Source organism: Tursiops truncatus, chromosome 7, assembly GCF_011762595.2.
Source record: "Tursiops truncatus isolate mTurTru1 chromosome 7, mTurTru1.mat.Y, whole genome shotgun sequence".
Lineage (NCBI taxonomy): Eukaryota > Metazoa > Chordata > Mammalia > Artiodactyla > Delphinidae > Tursiops > Tursiops truncatus.
In genome coordinates, this window is record NC_047040.1 from 81,157,639 (window position 1) to 81,174,176 (window position 16,538).

The 16,538-nt window shown below is 33.8% G+C and overlaps 1 protein-coding gene across 1 annotated transcript in view; it reads right to left on the reverse strand.

The window, feature by feature from the left end:
- Positions 1–235: 235 nt before the first annotated feature.
- EPC2 (enhancer of polycomb homolog 2) overlaps positions 236–16,538 on the reverse strand; it is a 106,890-nt gene continuing 90,587 nt past the window's right edge. Inside the window, exons 8-14 of the mRNA XM_033860206.2 lie at positions 15,563–15,652; positions 14,152–14,297; positions 13,699–14,042; positions 5,100–5,236; positions 3,766–3,925; positions 2,494–2,827; positions 236–1,496 (exon numbers count right to left, since the gene is read on the reverse strand). Coding sequence (XP_033716097.1) covers positions 1,424–1,496; positions 2,494–2,827; positions 3,766–3,925; positions 5,100–5,236; positions 13,699–14,042; positions 14,152–14,297; positions 15,563–15,652 — 1,284 coding nt within the window. The 3' untranslated portion in view covers positions 236–1,423. The remainder of the gene's footprint in view (positions 1,497–2,493; positions 2,828–3,765; positions 3,926–5,099; positions 5,237–13,698; positions 14,043–14,151; positions 14,298–15,562; positions 15,653–16,538) is intronic.

Here is a 16,538-nt window from a genome sequence, read left to right on the forward strand (position 1 = left end):
ATACTGCAAATTACTTACATTCTGTAAAATATTTTAAGAACTTTTCATATCAAAGGTAGTTTATATTGGATTATCTGAAACCCAATAGTGCCCACAGATGAGCTTCTTATAATTCTTTTCATTAATGCTTGGAAAGCACTGTGAAAATGAAAAGTGCTGTTAAGTGCTATCATCTCCCTTAAATTTTAACTTATACTGTGTGCACATTGTGAAATAAACACATATGCAGCATGTCCATGTTTTGATATGTATTTTTATTTCCCTGCAGTTTTCACTTATCAAGAACAAGTAACAGGGAAAGTTGTCTGAACTAGTGCATAAACAAACATTCTGAAACACCACTACACGTATCTAATATACAAGAACCGTATAAAAAAAGTCACTAAAACACTACACTGTGAAGGTGTCCAACGCTTACAGTCAGACGTTTTCCAACCCGTTACTTGCCTTGTAGCCACAGGAAACCTCTCCAAAACTGAAAAGACAAAATCTTGCCACGACCCCCCCCTCCCAGCACCCGGGATGGCTCGATATCTAGACCTCCAATGGTTACTGCAATCACACAATGCAGTACATACCTGGCAAAATATCCTTTATGTGGTGTGGTACAGGTAAAGCCAGTTAAAATATGCAGTCTTCAGATAAAATGTAATCCTTGAAAAATGTTCATACCTGCACAGTTTAAATGTGCTAGATGCATAATTTTTCCTAGTCCTTTTTTCTGTGTAATCATTTTTTATAAACTGGTATTATAAATAGAAATATACATTCAAAATATATGGAAAAGTGAGTTACTACATTAAATTTGCATGTATCGATCCATCCCTTTCCCCTGCACAGTAATAGAAAATACTATTTTGCCTTGAACTTCATATTTGACAGTGAAATGCCACTAAAGTATTTACCAAAAAGTCCATCTAGTCAAATTGTGAAACAAAATGAACCAAGTGAAAACTTTACAGTTCCTTTAGAAAAAAATTACAAGAATTTCATTTCCTAGCTATGAATCTTTAACTTTTTAGACACAAAGTTGGATTTATTTTTACAAGATACAAAATGTAAACATGGCAAAATAAATAGTTAAAACAAGTGATGCAGGATCCCATTTCATGCTCATGATCCCATTAAAGAATTATTTTTTAAAATCCATTCAGTTGCAAATTCAAGTGCAAAAGCATGATGATGAATATCTACTATTCAAGTAACAGAAATAATATTGATGATACAAATAAACTATATTACAAGGTAGTGATTTTCCCAATTTTACAAAATATACATCATATATCGATTTAACATCCGATATACTCTAGTCCATTTAGGTCCACTGTTACGCTCTGTGATCCACAGAGTGTCGCCTTTTGCATTCAGCTGGAATATGAATGACTGCACACCATCAGCACAGGTCAAAGCCACATGTTTTAGGTTATGTCACTTCCATAGCTACTGTTGTCTCTGCTATTCCATTTAAACCCAATCTTTCTGGTTCATGGTTCTCTCTATAATAAGGCAAAGAGTAAAATAAACATTAATACTCTCTAGAATATGATATGTATCACTTAGTATTTATAGATACATTTTTATGTAATTACAACAAAACACATACTGCAGAAGAACATCTCCCATTTTTATAATTTCTATACAGGAATGAGGAAACGTTTTCTTCAGCTAAAAAATCCTAGTAATTCCTAAGAACTTGATTATAACTATTTACTTAGGAAAGACAGTAATTTAACACAATATTTCAGTAGAAGCCAATGATAAATTACTTATGAAATATATAACATATGACAATCCAAGTGTTTTTACAATAGATGGAGCATATGATGCTCAAAAAGAATAATCATTTGGAGCACAATATTATTTAAATTATTTTCTACTATAGTTTAATTTTACAGGTTTACGGTCATGTAGTTATTAATCCATGCAAATCAATTTTTTTTATTCTCACGCATTAGTGTCACAGAAAGAAAAAATCTGAAATACATTATCATGGATTTAGTTAATTTCAGAATATTCTCAATTTTAAAATATACATAGAATAATTTACTTTCCCTTTGTGTATAATACTGAAGAAAATACAAATTTTGATTTGAAAACTAAAGCTCTGGAAGCTAATAACAACTCTAGCCTTCCGGACTGTCTACACTACAAAGAAGTAATAGAAGAATAAATTAAGCTTCTAAAATAGACTGATGTATTTTTTCAGTTTGATGGTTCCCAAGTTGATGTGGGGTTTTTTTCCTTTTTTTTTTTTTTTTTACAGTTCTGATTGGCATTTAAACATCCTACCAGTGACCTCAAACAAATGATCTAAGTCACAGAGCTTTAGACTAAGCAGATATTCAGTATCTGTTGAAAAGCAAGTCGATCAATTGACAAGACATCTATTGCTTGAGCAGTTAAAAAAAAAAAAAGTATCTTTCCTCCCACAGGATAGCAGAAAGGGACAGAATGATACTTGAAACACACACAAACACACACACACACACACACCTTGCTATGCTGCTGATGGCACTGCTAGGAGTAACCTTTGGCACTCTGTCCATACTGGCAGCAACTGTGGCAAGTTTTAAGGCTGTTGGCGATGGTGCTGAAGTCCGTGTATTGATATGCACATTGACTGGAGAAACAACACTGACGTTATTGAGGTGCACTGCATTTGTCAGGCAGGAATTGTTCATGGGAAGTGTTTGAGGACTGCTTGTGCACAATGCTGGGATTAAGTGGTTTGTAGTGGTGTGGCCAACTGTCCTTACAAGTTGTACAGCTGAAATCCCTGGGCTGGATGATAAAGCCATGTTGGTGGAGTATAATGTTTTAGAGGTTCCTGAAGGAGAAGGAAAAAAAAAATCGTTCCATTCAAGTCATGAGACATTAAACTTTTTAAAAAATTAGGAGCTTAAAAATAAAAAGAAATGCAAACATTTGTAATCTAGTTAAATACCAAATTAACCTTCCACATAACGGCCGCTCCAAAGAGACCTTCTGATTGGTAACATATTCACCTGTTTCAACCCCAAAGACACCCTCTTTCTACTAGCCTACACAAAAGGGTTTGCAAAGTATTGTCCTGCCTCCATATTTGGAAACTGTATAATAGGACAGAGAGGTCCTCCCTGGAGATTGAGGGCAGGTGCAGATGAAGGTTGGACTTCCAGTAGAATTTACACATGCAAGAACATCAGTAAGGAACGGCAATCACAATCATGGGTGTATGTAAAAGCAAGAGGAAAACCCTAGGGTCTGAGCAGTAGTTGCGAGTTGATAGGAACAGCAAATCTTTGAGGACTCGGTAGTAAGCAGCAGAAATACGTTCACAGCAATGCTGTATTTCATGAGGAGGAGTCAGAGAAAGCAGGCCTGTGAGTACGTAAGACTGGGAAGGCAAACCCAATTTCCAATTTACTGATAAACTGTATTTCACCTTTTTATAAATGTACAAATGATTCAACGATGATGGTTAGCAATTAGCTCGATGTGTTGCCTAAGATGTGAGGCAACTGACAGTATGTGGATAAAACGAGGCAGGGTGAAGTGTTACATAGGTAGGAATCCAGTGGGTGTGGGAGGAAACAGGGAGCAGGCTCTATGTGAATTCTAGAAAACATCCAGCTATTCCACCATACATATCCATAGATATTATGAAGAGTCCAGATTGGTTTCTTGTACGATGTTTTCCCTTGGATTTGAAAACCAAAAACCATACCTCAAATCACTGAGTTGCAACTTTGAGCTAGTAAGTATCACATGAAACAACAGGCTTACCTGAAGGCTGGACTACACCGTTTATGTTGTTGTGGCCAGTGTTCTGTTCCTTGGTTACCTCACTGCGACTTGGAACAGGTGCACTGACCACCGCAGATGCAGCAAAATGGGCGCTGGCTGAGTCAAGTGTTTTAGACATACAGTCAGAGGTGCTTGAGCCCTATAAGATAAACAAAATTAAACTCTCAGCTTTTTAGACATGAGTTCACGAACATGTTAAGAAATGAGCAAACTCAAGAGGCTGCTGCCTTTTTCATCTTGAACAGTTACAGGTGTTTAGGTTAAGAGATCTAGGACTCGATAGGCTATTTTCATCATATGAAACAGGAAAGCGACTAAAAACTGGGAAGCAATTATTTATGAGAAAGAGCTAGGGTAGTAAACAACCCAAACCTTTAATGCCCTATTCATTTTGCCAATAAGTGTTAATGAATGCCTTTAAAAATACTTGACAGTCTACATACTATGGGCAAAATGAAATAACAGAGATGACTAACAGTCATTTCTGTCCCAATGTAAAACTGTGTCTTAGCCTAATGTTTCAGTAGGTTGGACATACCTGAGATTCAGAAAAGGCAAACAAAGGCAAAGTTAATGGTCATATTCCTTTTGATTCTGTATTGAACTGCTTAGCTGTTACTAACAGCTTTTTAGTGGCTTAAACAACGTAAGTTTATTCTCATACAGTTCTGGAGGCCAGAAGTCCAAAATCAGTCTTAGAGGCTCTTATCAAGGTGTTGGCAGGGCTTTTTTTCTTCTGGCAATACAGTTTTATAAGGTATTTTTACTCTTATCCCGACTGTCAATCATTTAATGGTGCCTAGGAAAACCTCACCTAGTGGCAATTTTTTTTTCTTCAAGGAAATGTGATTCAAATAGGCAAAGGGCTATGTTGTCTGGATTTATGGCACAAGTCGAGACAATTACCTCTCAGCTCATGGGGCATGTTCACATGGCACTTAAATGCACAGGTTAGGAAGGAGTTAGGATAGTCATATCCTTGACAAAAATATTTCTGGGGGAGTAGGGGTGGGCGATGATGGTTCTAAGAGAATATAATCACTTCTATGAATTCTTAATAACCCTTCCAAAAATATGTACTTATTTCTTTCCTAAATTAAAAATACTATATTTGGCTCTAGTGCTCCTCTCATAAAATATAAACTAGTCACTTAAAATTATGTAAATGAACTGAAAAGACACTTAGGTTTGATCTCCAGAATCAAGAGTGGTAATGACAAGGTTATCTTCTGTGACCTGACTAAAATTTTCAAAAAAAGATATAATTATGAAAGAAAGGAATAGACATAACCATGATTAAAAGACAGGTTTACCTGTGCTTTTGGATGTGTCTGTTGCGAGGAATGCTGAGATTGCTGTTTCTGCTGAAGCTGAGCAAGTTGCTGCCTTTGCATTTGAACTAACTGCTGTTGATGAGTCTGAAATTGCTCTTCTGTGATACCCCCTGTCACTGGAAAAGGACATTAATTTTAGAAATACATATGTTTTAAAGTACCTTTAACAACACAAGTAGAATACAATATGAAGTTATTCCACGATTAAGATGAAAAGCAATTTCAAATCACAATATACATCAGCAGCAAAGAACTGAATAAAAACGACAGATCTTTCAGCCAAAGTGGCTTATGCTAATATCTATGACCTTCTAATATCACATGCTAAAAAAGTTCCTATATGTAGATTTTACTGTATAACGTAGTTCAAATATAAGGATTCTCCCTTTTATTCAGACTTAAACCATAGTTTAAGCCAATAGATTTGATGTCTAAAATAAGTCCTATCTATAAAAACATGGGCTGGAAATCAGAGAAGTGTTCAGCATCCTCGGATGTAATCAACTATGCTGTAACCAACTGTTAACAGTTACTAAATGTCAAATAAAAAGAAGACATTTAAAACTTTTATTTAAAAAATTACTTAAGAAAAGTTACAATAAGAAACACTTTTTTCAAAGAAATGTAAACAAACTTTCATTCACCACTGATATTTAAGGAGATCACTGATAAACTGATTTAGAGGACACAAAGCTATCTCCACAGAAGTCAGTATGTTACTAGAGTCACAAAACATTAAATCACATCAGAATACATGTACTACTAGAGTAATTTTACTCTATTTTTCTTTATTGCTTTCTTTCCTCTCTCCCAACTATTTCACTTAATCAACAAGTATTTACTATGTATGACGAAAAGTGCTGCATTAAGAGTTAAGAATGAATACAGGGAAAAAATAAATTAAAAAGAGGGTCCCTGCTATAAACTCCTACAGTGTAGTTGGGAAGAAAAGATACATATAAAGAAACACCAACTAATATGAGCCAACCTTTAAATGTAATCTAGCTATCTAATCTATATGACCTGAAGGAGTTTAGATAGGAGACTATACCTTCAACCTATGTTACTTAACTAGCCCCGTCCCCAAGTTCTCCATTTAGTAGGATCATAAATGAGAAATTAAAAAAAAAAATTTTGATGGTAAATTAGACATATAACAAGTTATGCAAAGTACAGCTTATTTTCTATGAAAAAGGAATTAGGCCCCAGAGATGGACAAAGCTTTATATATACCTTCATTTCTGTTCTACAATGTTATCATTAAAATTAGTACTGGACTATCAGGAAAAAACAGTTCTGAGATAGCAATTTTATTTTTAGAAGATTAAAAAAACTGGGCCTATGATAGTGCTCACTCTAAAATTTTACTATTACCTGTATTTTTGAAGTACACATTAGTTATCTTACTGAATTACCAACAAAATCAAATGTCTTTCTTTGCACATGTTAAGTTCACTGCAAGTATTCTATTTTTAGATGAAAAAAAAATTTAATTCTAAATTTAATATCTTCAAAATGAAATGAAAATGTGAAGTATTCATGAATTTCCAGCTGTTTGAAAACCTTGGGAGAGATGAAAAATAGTTTATTAGATACAAAGCCAGGAAGGAAAATCTTAAGTTAAACCCAAATAAATCTGTTTAAGTCCTATGTGTATATATATAGCGTACCAATTCAAAAGAAATGGACTTGGAATCTGATGTATGGTCTACTCACTCAAATTCAGCGTTATGTTTGTCCAGAGCTAAGATTTATGTTGTGATGAAAAGGTGAGAAGTCACAGTGGTTAATTTTAAGTGAGGAATAAACCAAATAAAGAGAATACACTTTTAGTAGCTATTTAAAAATTGAGAGAGAAATGAGAATCTTTTCTTTTTCCAAAAGCTTTTAAGTCAGACAATTATAAAATTTTACTAATCAGAATAAAGTATACATATAAATTACTAGAAAGAACAAATTGTATTCTTTTAATAAAAAAATTACTTTTGGTTAGTAGTCATTAGCTAACAAAGTGTTGGCCAACTAGAGGTATTCTACTTGCTTTTATAAAAAGATGATCACTTTATGTAGCTATTAAAAAGGGATGCTAATAAAATTTCCTGTTTTCTGGGGGGATATGTCTACTTACTGCCCTGACTTGTTGAAACCATTAATTTGCTCAGGAACCCCATCCTTTTCCCCATAGAAAACTCATAAAATCCCAACCAAGACGCAACTGAAATTACTCAAATTAATGTTCAAGTGTTGCCTAACTTTTTAAAACTCAGGCTGACTTTGATACCAAAATTCTCATCCCTGATTCTGTTATTAGTTGAAAACCACTGATATAAAACTTAATTCCAAAATATGGATATGCTTAAAATATTACATTCATTTTTTTCCTCTTCCCCCTCACCGCAAGCTCAGCATGTTGGATTCATTCTTGACATCTAGTTCTTTTTTTACTAAAAGGTGTTTTGTGCTTGAAAAATGCTTATGTTCCCCATTCAGAATTTTCTAGAGCATTAAACACTTTTAGACAAAAATAGCAATTAGTAATCATGACACAGAATTGGGACACATACAAAACATCCTCCCTAAATGACCTCTTTCATTTTGTTAGGGTGAGTGGAAAGTGGTAAGAAATGTATGGTTTTAATGACACAGACACAGTATTGAATTATCATCTTCAGGGTTGACTTACTAGTAGGTGGAGGATGGTAATGTGATTGAAAGCACCTTCTCCACTAATTATTTTTTCTTTCATAAATTACTGAAATACTTCCATAAGAAATTTATTTCTTACATTGGCTTTGAGTTATCAAGAGGCAAGCATTAAAATAACACCAGGAAAAGGTCATACTTAACAGTGTGAAGAAATCGCTTTAGGAATGAGATACAGAATAGGGGTCCAGCTATGAATGGGTGGTAGTGGCATAAAGGGGAAGTGGGAATGTATGAAAAGAGAAACGATATCTGCTTCTCTTGCTTAGGGCCAAGCCAAGTTCTTTCTACTAGTTGCTCTCATGAGTTGCTAGCTTAAAAGTAAAATCCATGCTGGGCATCCCTCTCCCCTACCCCACACCTCCAAGTCCTGTCAGTTTAAAAGGAACCACACTCTGATTGTTTTGTGAAGGCAATATTTCACTATTCCAGACAGACAGGAAGTGTTCCTTTCCCTAAGTAAGGAGTTTTGCAAATCTCCCTGGGTAACACATTCTAATAGGTCACATATTACAGAATTTCCCCTTTTACGTATGCAAATATGTCATTCTGTACATTAATAACACACTTGCATTTCTAAATATTTTGTGTATATAACTGACAGTCTGTTTTTCACTAAGCCTCTAACCTTTCTGGCTCTCTTTGTACCTGGCTCTTTACCTATCTTGGGTTTATCGGTCTGATTTACTCCTCAGATGAATCCATGTACTTTTTCTTAGAACACTTGTCACCATCCTTAGAATGTTGATTCTGTTTTCAAAGATCCTAGGCATCCCTCATTTCTCTCTTCACCTTTCAGGCATGTGGTTCCTATAAGGTGGTTCTGCTAGGCTGGTCCCTCATCACCTTTCCCTCTCGTAATCTGACAGTGATCCATCAAAAACATACTCTAGGCATCTCCACTAGATTTTACACTGCTGTATTGATTCTAAAGCCCTAGATCACTGTTCCTTAAACTTGGGCCCATGGAGAATATATTCTTGAGTACGTGTGAAATCTTTACAAGTATTTGTCAACTCTGTATTGATGTTTCATTGATAAACTAATAAAAAGAAAAATCTAATCAAAACACCTTCTGTATTTTCTGGATGACCACCCCACAGCAGAATATAAACATATGATTTTTGGGCTTGTACCTGCTGCCTTTTTAAAAGTCTTTTAACTTTTAATGCAGTGTTTCTCAAAGTGGGCTAAGATGATGAATTCTTGGGAAGCCATGAATTTTTAAAAACACTAGCTTAGACCAAGTTTTTGTAGCTTAATGAAGAACATCTAATGTGGTAGGAAAGATTATCTAAAAGTCGAAATGAATATATTATTCAGCACTTCTTCACCTACCAGGCAGGTCTTTGTTATAAAAGTTTTAATACATGCTTTGTTGAAGCAATGCTGACTATACGCAATTTTTGTTTGTTTTAAAAGCTAGATCTGGGGCTATATGGAGGGGGAGAGAGATCCTATTTTAAACCTTCTAGGTCATAGCAAGGAATCAGGTAAAAGTTCGCATAAAAACACTGGAGCTACTCTGAGGACAAATCTTCCAATCCATGAAAGACGACATTACCTGTCCAGGACTACACATCCTATAATGTAACTAATGAATAAACTGAAAAACTGTGGGGATGATAATGAGGGTGAAGATGGGAGGTGAGAGGGTGAAGGGGGTGGGGAATGAGGAACAAAGGAGATGTGAAGATAAAGAAAACAGACTAAAGATCCATTTAAACTTCAACATCCAAGCTAAATAGTTACAACTGAAATTTCAATATTATTTCCTTTAGCGGTCAAGCTAAAATCTTTTAAACTCCTGAAGTCTGAATCCATTTCCTACCCTTAGAAGTGACCCTAACTAAAAAAATAAATCCTTGTGAGTACCTTAGCTAGTTGTTAAAAACATAGTTTTACCTTTCTTAAAACTTTTATGCTTGCAAACATTTTATGGCAGTTTTAAAAAGAATGGGAAAAGACACTGGAAAAATTAAAAACCAGGAATTTCTCTTGGAAAACTGCCCAAAATGTTGCTGATTTTACAAACTGGTAATATTAAGATATTTGAATCTGGTCAAAAGCTTCAAGAAGAGTTGCTAGTATCTATCTATTCAGTATACAATACAAATGAGAAAAGAAAAAACATGTTAACTTGCAACGATACTTTAGTCTAAACCAAGATTAAAAGTAAATTAATCCTTAAAGATGCTAAAAAAAAAAAAAAGCAAATTAATCCAGCCCTTCAAGTCTGAACAAGCAATGCTACTTTTAGATGTGAAATATATTTGCTTAAGGTTAGGATTTAAGAATAGTGTCTCAAAAGAATAGTTAAATACTGCAGTTTCAAATGACTGAAAACTTTACCACCTATTTATATAAAGAATATAATATCTGTCATGTATAATCCATGTATAAGCTCCTTGAAGGTAAGAATTATTGTCTTCTAAAACTCTGCAACTTTTAAACACTTAACATAGTGCTTTGCATATATTAGATCCTAAATAATTATGTATAAACTTAATTTTCCTTGGTTATCCACTTGCTATGTTCAGCACATCTATCTTTCCTTTCTGTCCTGCTTCTATTCTTTGAGAAGAGATTTTCAATTAAGAAAACATACTTTTATTTAACAGTTAACTAAATGAAGTCTTTAGTTCTTACTAATAACTATGACACACAGTTCTATTTGTTTCCCTTTAAGTCCATTCAGTACCGTATTGAAAATAATAATTAGAATACGTTCAGGACACAGAGATTATGACTTGAAAAACATTAACTGGGTTAAGAACAACATAAAAGTAAGAAAATACTTTGCCATTGGCCCTCAAGTTCAAGGTTGTTTTTTTTTTTTAAAGAACTAAGGAACTTGTGATACAAATAAATATTATTGTCAAGTATATCAGGTTTCTATTTCTTTTTTTCCCCATTATTTATTTATTTTTAAAATTTTTATTGGAGTATAGTTGCTTTACAATGTTGTGTTAGTTTCTACTGTACAGCAAAGAGAATCAGCTATACGTATACGTATATACATATACGTATACATATATACATATATGTATATACATACACATATACGTATATACATATACATATCCCCTCTTTTTTGGATTTCCTTCCCATTTAGGTCACCACAGAGCACTGAGTAGAGTTCCCTGTGCTATATAGTAGGTTCTTATTAGTTATCTATTTTATACATAGTATCAATAGTGTATATATGTATATATGTCAGGTTTCTATTTCTGATTAAATCCTTTATTTGCCGGGATTTCCCAGCTGTGAAATAGAAAATTCAGTACTTGACTCTCTGCCAGGTAACCGACGAATATCAGTCCTGTTACTCTTAAAGACATGCATGCTCTCCTGATCAAGTCCACGAAGAGTAAGCAGAAGGCAAAAGTGTTAGACACACAGATTAAAAGAAACCAAATATATGAAGATTCAATTCTTTTGTACATGTCCATCAAATATAAAAATATAACTTAAAAAAAATTCCTATAACCTTCTCTTTAGGTAGAAAAGGAATTTCTATCAATATTTACTGAATTATAACTGAATCCACTTAAAATGATCTATCCAGAACTGAGAAACTATGTAATGAATATAACTGGTACAGGTGGGTACTTAAAACTGCCACAGGCGAACTCCCTGGCAATCCAGTGGTTAGGACTCTGCACTTTCACTGCCGTGGGACCAGGTTTGATCCCTGGTAGGGGAACTAAGTTCCCACATGCGGCATGGCGCGCCCCATACAAACAAAAATACTGCCATAGCTTTTCAGTTGTTTACAAAACTGCTGTTAAAAAGACTTGTTTCATTATGAATTTATACACCGTGCCTAATATTTTGAAACAAAAGAAATTTGTTAAAAACAAAACACCTTGTGGCCTCAATGACTAGAGGGTCATAGTTAGCAGAGAAAAAAACTTGAACAAAATCCTTTACTCTAGTAATAAATAATTAAATACATATTTGAAAGACCTGATTCTAAAACATTGATTCTAATGTAGCTTAGCTGTTGCTTAAACCTTGAACTTTTTTAAGGGAAGAAAGAAATGGTACTAAGTTGAGACATAGTACCATTACATAACATACATAAACATAAGGCAGGAAAAATTACACAGACCAAAACTACTATTTTTTTTCTGATGGTAGGGGAAAGGCAAAAATAAAAAAAGGCTTATTATCTACGATGTTAGCATTGCATATTTGTGATTTAAGTTCCCTGAGAAGTGCATGCATGCCTAAAATAATACTTTAAATGCTTATTTTATGCTGATATATGGTAGTGTCATAAAATTCTAGAACTGATTGTATGGAATTATTTACATTACATTCTGAATCCATACATACAGAGTACTGATGATACAATAACATGCGCAACAAACATTTTCTGGAAAACAGTCGAGTCACATAGATCTGGAGTGTATCAGGAATGTACAGTAGAAAGCTGCAAATATTTGGCCATATTCAACTTAAGAAGGAACATATTAAAATCACTTTTTTGTTACGGTATTCATTGGTAGAGAAAAACTTCAATCTATGGTCAAATCTAATTATAAATGCCTATATATGATGTTTTTAAACTCACTTTTTGGCAAAAACTATTGTGAGTAATTTTTGGTACAGGAATTCCAGTTAAGTTAAATAATTTGAACAATGTCTTCTTAGAGTTGGCTCAAAAAAAGATTTGACCTAATATTCGTCAACTTCCTACTATTTTTAGATTTCTAAGAATCCTGCAACCTGAAGTCATAATAGGTATTTATCCATTTGAGCTTCAAAAGGCCATTAAACTTCACAGACTCATGAACTTTATATAACGGGATGCCATTTTCCTTACCTAAATTCGTTTGGGAGAAAATTAACCAACTAATTTGGAGAAATGATATGCCACCTTCCAATCATTCAAACAAATCCAATTTTCCATAACAACCTTTAAATAGATAAATGTCTAAGTCAAGTTTGAAAATAAACAGTTCAGTAATTAAGAAAGACGGAACACTATTGAGACCAAATGTCAACCTAAAATGATTTAAAATCACTTTGAAGAAGTTTAACATAACAATTTTGCATACTAAAATGCACCATCTAGGAAATAATTTAGAAATATATACATTTTAGAGAAAGAAAGAATATCAATAGTATAAGTCAAGCCACATCTAGCTTTGCCTCTGGATACCACGTATTTTTTTGCAATGTATACATTACAAAGACATTTATAAATTATACATACTTGTATACATGTGATAAAGAGAAGACTATCCACAGAAGAAAACAAATCAAGATTACATTTTAGATCCTCTAGATGTTATATTATTTTATAATGCCTATTAATTTGAATACAATGTCTCTTAAGAGGAAAAAAACTTTCCAATCTCAATTAGAGAGGTAAGTTATCAGACCAAAATTACAACTATTCATAGGGAACCTCTTTAAAAATCATTTTTCAGAAAGAAAACTTTTAATGGTACTCCTGAGAAGCAATGCTTACATTTAAGCAAAGTTAATATAATAAAATGAAAATTTTCTTTAACAAAAGCAGACAGTATTGTGCTATGATGATCTGACAGCAGCTTATAACCACTTTGCCCATAGGGAATTCCCTATGCATTGTGCCTACACATTCACCATACCAGGCACACACATTCAAAATACAAGCCAGTGGTTTTATAGGTATCAGTTAGGACATTTTGGTTAAAATGTGAACCACAATAATAGAGTTTACTTTCTTAGGTTGGAAAAAAAATGTAATAGGTTAAGATAAAGTTCCTTTCCTCGGTAGGATCATGAAAATAAACCTTCAAAATTCACCCTGAGAGTCTATTTAGTGGATAATGAAAAATTAAGGAGAAGAGGATATACTTTTAACAAAGTGACAACTTACCTGATATGCCATTCTTGCTGGTGTTCAATAAAGCTACAGATGCTGCAGAAACTCTTTTATTGTTCACAGTCTGCCCTGGTTTTCTTGAGGTACATTCTTCACTATCACTGTCCTGTAAATTTAGTAGCCTTGGCTGGAAACACTGTAGTCGACATGATCTGATATTGCTTAATATTTCAGAAAGGGACAGTCTATTTTCACAATGTTTACTGGAAGCATTGGTCCGAGAGAAATTAGAAGAAAAGTCTATAGTTTGGGAAGCGCTTGAAAAACCATTCAGCATTTCAGGGTCTATCTGTTTCAGGACTGGGTCATGTTCTGTGGATATCCGGTCCATTATGACCCTGAAAAGCAATATAAAGCCAAATATTACCTAGAAGAACTTAACAACATTTTCTTTATACCCTCCCTTCCAGCTTGTAAACAAAAATCAGGTCAAAACAAATAGTTTACCTTCCACCTCTGCCAATTCGCCTCCTTGCAAATCCTATACATCTTCTCGGGACTGTGAGCATTGTAAGGCAATGCCTGTATCTCAACTTATCCAAATCTACCAATTCTGAATTTTCAAACGAATGGTTAGTTTGGTCCAAACGAGGCTGCAAAAAAAAATAAATAAATAAAAATAAAATAAAAAAAAAACTCATGGAATGATTCTGAAATGAAGAAAAGTGAAATCATGATAAAAATAAAGTAACTACAGCATTAGCAGAGCAATTAAAATTTAGATATAAAACTTTAAAATTAGGGTTTAAATATTAACCAGGTAAAATTCTACAAAACTGACTTAAAAGTTCACTCACCAAAATAACTCAAACTAAATTTAGTTTATGACTACAAATACATTTAAGATAATATTATATTTTAAAAGAAATATATCTTTAAAGAATAATGTGGCTTTTAACATTTATGTAGAAAAGTAGAGATAGTGAAGTTAGTAATTTATAGACTTCCTACAGAGATAAACTAGAAGGAAATTTTTTGGAGTAAAAATTGCACTTCAAGAAGGTATGCATGTGGCAAATCATACTTCCTCTTTACTTGTAAGAACATACAGTCCATTTCTTTGCCTTCCTATTTCTTCTAGCATTCTATTTTTCTATGTTACCACTTTCTGTCTCCTTTTTCTCAAACACATAACTTATAAACAATTCTCTACACCTCCCCTACATTAAATACATACACACACACACACACACCTGAAAAAGCTGTAAGTGTATATGTTTACCATAATGCAACAAGACAAAAGGTCTCCAAAAGCCATATATGAGAGCCATCCTCACTACTCCATCGTTACACCTTACTTGAAACCTTAGCATCTGGAAGTGAGGGTCATTCCTTGATAAAATATGCACCAAAACTTGACTTAACAGCACAAAGCATTTTCTAAGTGGGACAAAAAGTTATGAATATAATTATTTGACAATATATTGCCATGGGGGAGGTTTAAAAATGATTCCTTTATGTTTGATACTTACTGGGTTTGTATGGAAAAGATGGGCTTGCCCAAAAGTAAATTTCAATAAACACTCATCAGCCATCTAGGGTTCCATTAGAGATTCTGGGCTCACCTAACTCCAGCAATGACATAGTGAGTAGCTGTCGTAACTGCTGAAGTAATAGTTAAAGCCCAAAGTGAGCTAGATTTCTAAAATACGAGCAGTTATCAATTTCCAAATAAAGGGTTCTGATCTCCTTTGAAAGGACTCAGTACCTTCGAGCATCTTTTACTGGTATCTGCATAGGGGATATTAAATAAAAAATGCTGATTGACTTCCCATTTTAGATCAAGACTAAGTCACCCTGACATGAGTTACCTGTTAATTCCAGTTCACAAAAACACCACAAAAAATAAAGTTCTTACAGCATAATACTGGCATCCTGCCCGCCTCCTGAAAGCACAGGGACCATCAGGATCATTTTCTTCTTCAGGTTCTGATATTGGGGACGGTACCTAGAAAAAGAGGCATGAAGCATTCCATTTAGGAGTTATCAAAAGTCAACAATCTTTGTAATGGTCTAAAATTAGAATCTGATCACAAACAGTGAATCACTCCTATATTACATACAGTAGGCAGTGAATTCCCCAAAACATTTAAAGATTAGCAAAATTTTTCTATGGTTAAAAATCATTATTCTTAATGGACTGGTTCTTGCAGGTAAGCTCACATGGTATTATTGCCTAACTGTTTCTGAACATGCAAGGATTATAGGCTTAAAAAGAATTAGTATGGTTTTTATATATCCCATTTACATTTTGTAAATATTATACGTGGCCATAAATACTTTGTAATAATAGTTATGCTTCACCTATAAGTAGAGATGTTTTTACACAATAACTTTATTTCTCTATAATAAAGCCCAAAACTAGGAAGATAAAAAAGGTTTATGAATAGCCTCCCATCCCCAAAAGCCAAAAAGGTCATACATTTCACTCAAAGGGGAGTCCCTTATTTCCCCTCATTTTTATAAATCACTTTTTAAATTTAGCAGATCAGAAGCAGAGAATCAGAAGAGGAAAGAGGACCCGCTAAAAGGTAAGCAGACTGGTTGCAGAGAGAAGTACTAAGCCCACCACCTGACAGCAAAAGAATAAAGACTTTCAAAAAGCTGTCACATATTAAAAAGCATAGGACCAAGTGATACTAGGTCAAATATCCCTACATAATCTGAGTGGACCTCTAGGGCAGCACTGATATATTATACAACAGCAAACTTTATAAATGTCATCAAAAACAGATTAAATGAAATACAAATATACTCTGATATGGCAGGGAAATAATATGGTTTAGATAAATTTCTACCCATAATGGTTAAAATTAAAAAAAAAAGTTTTAGTA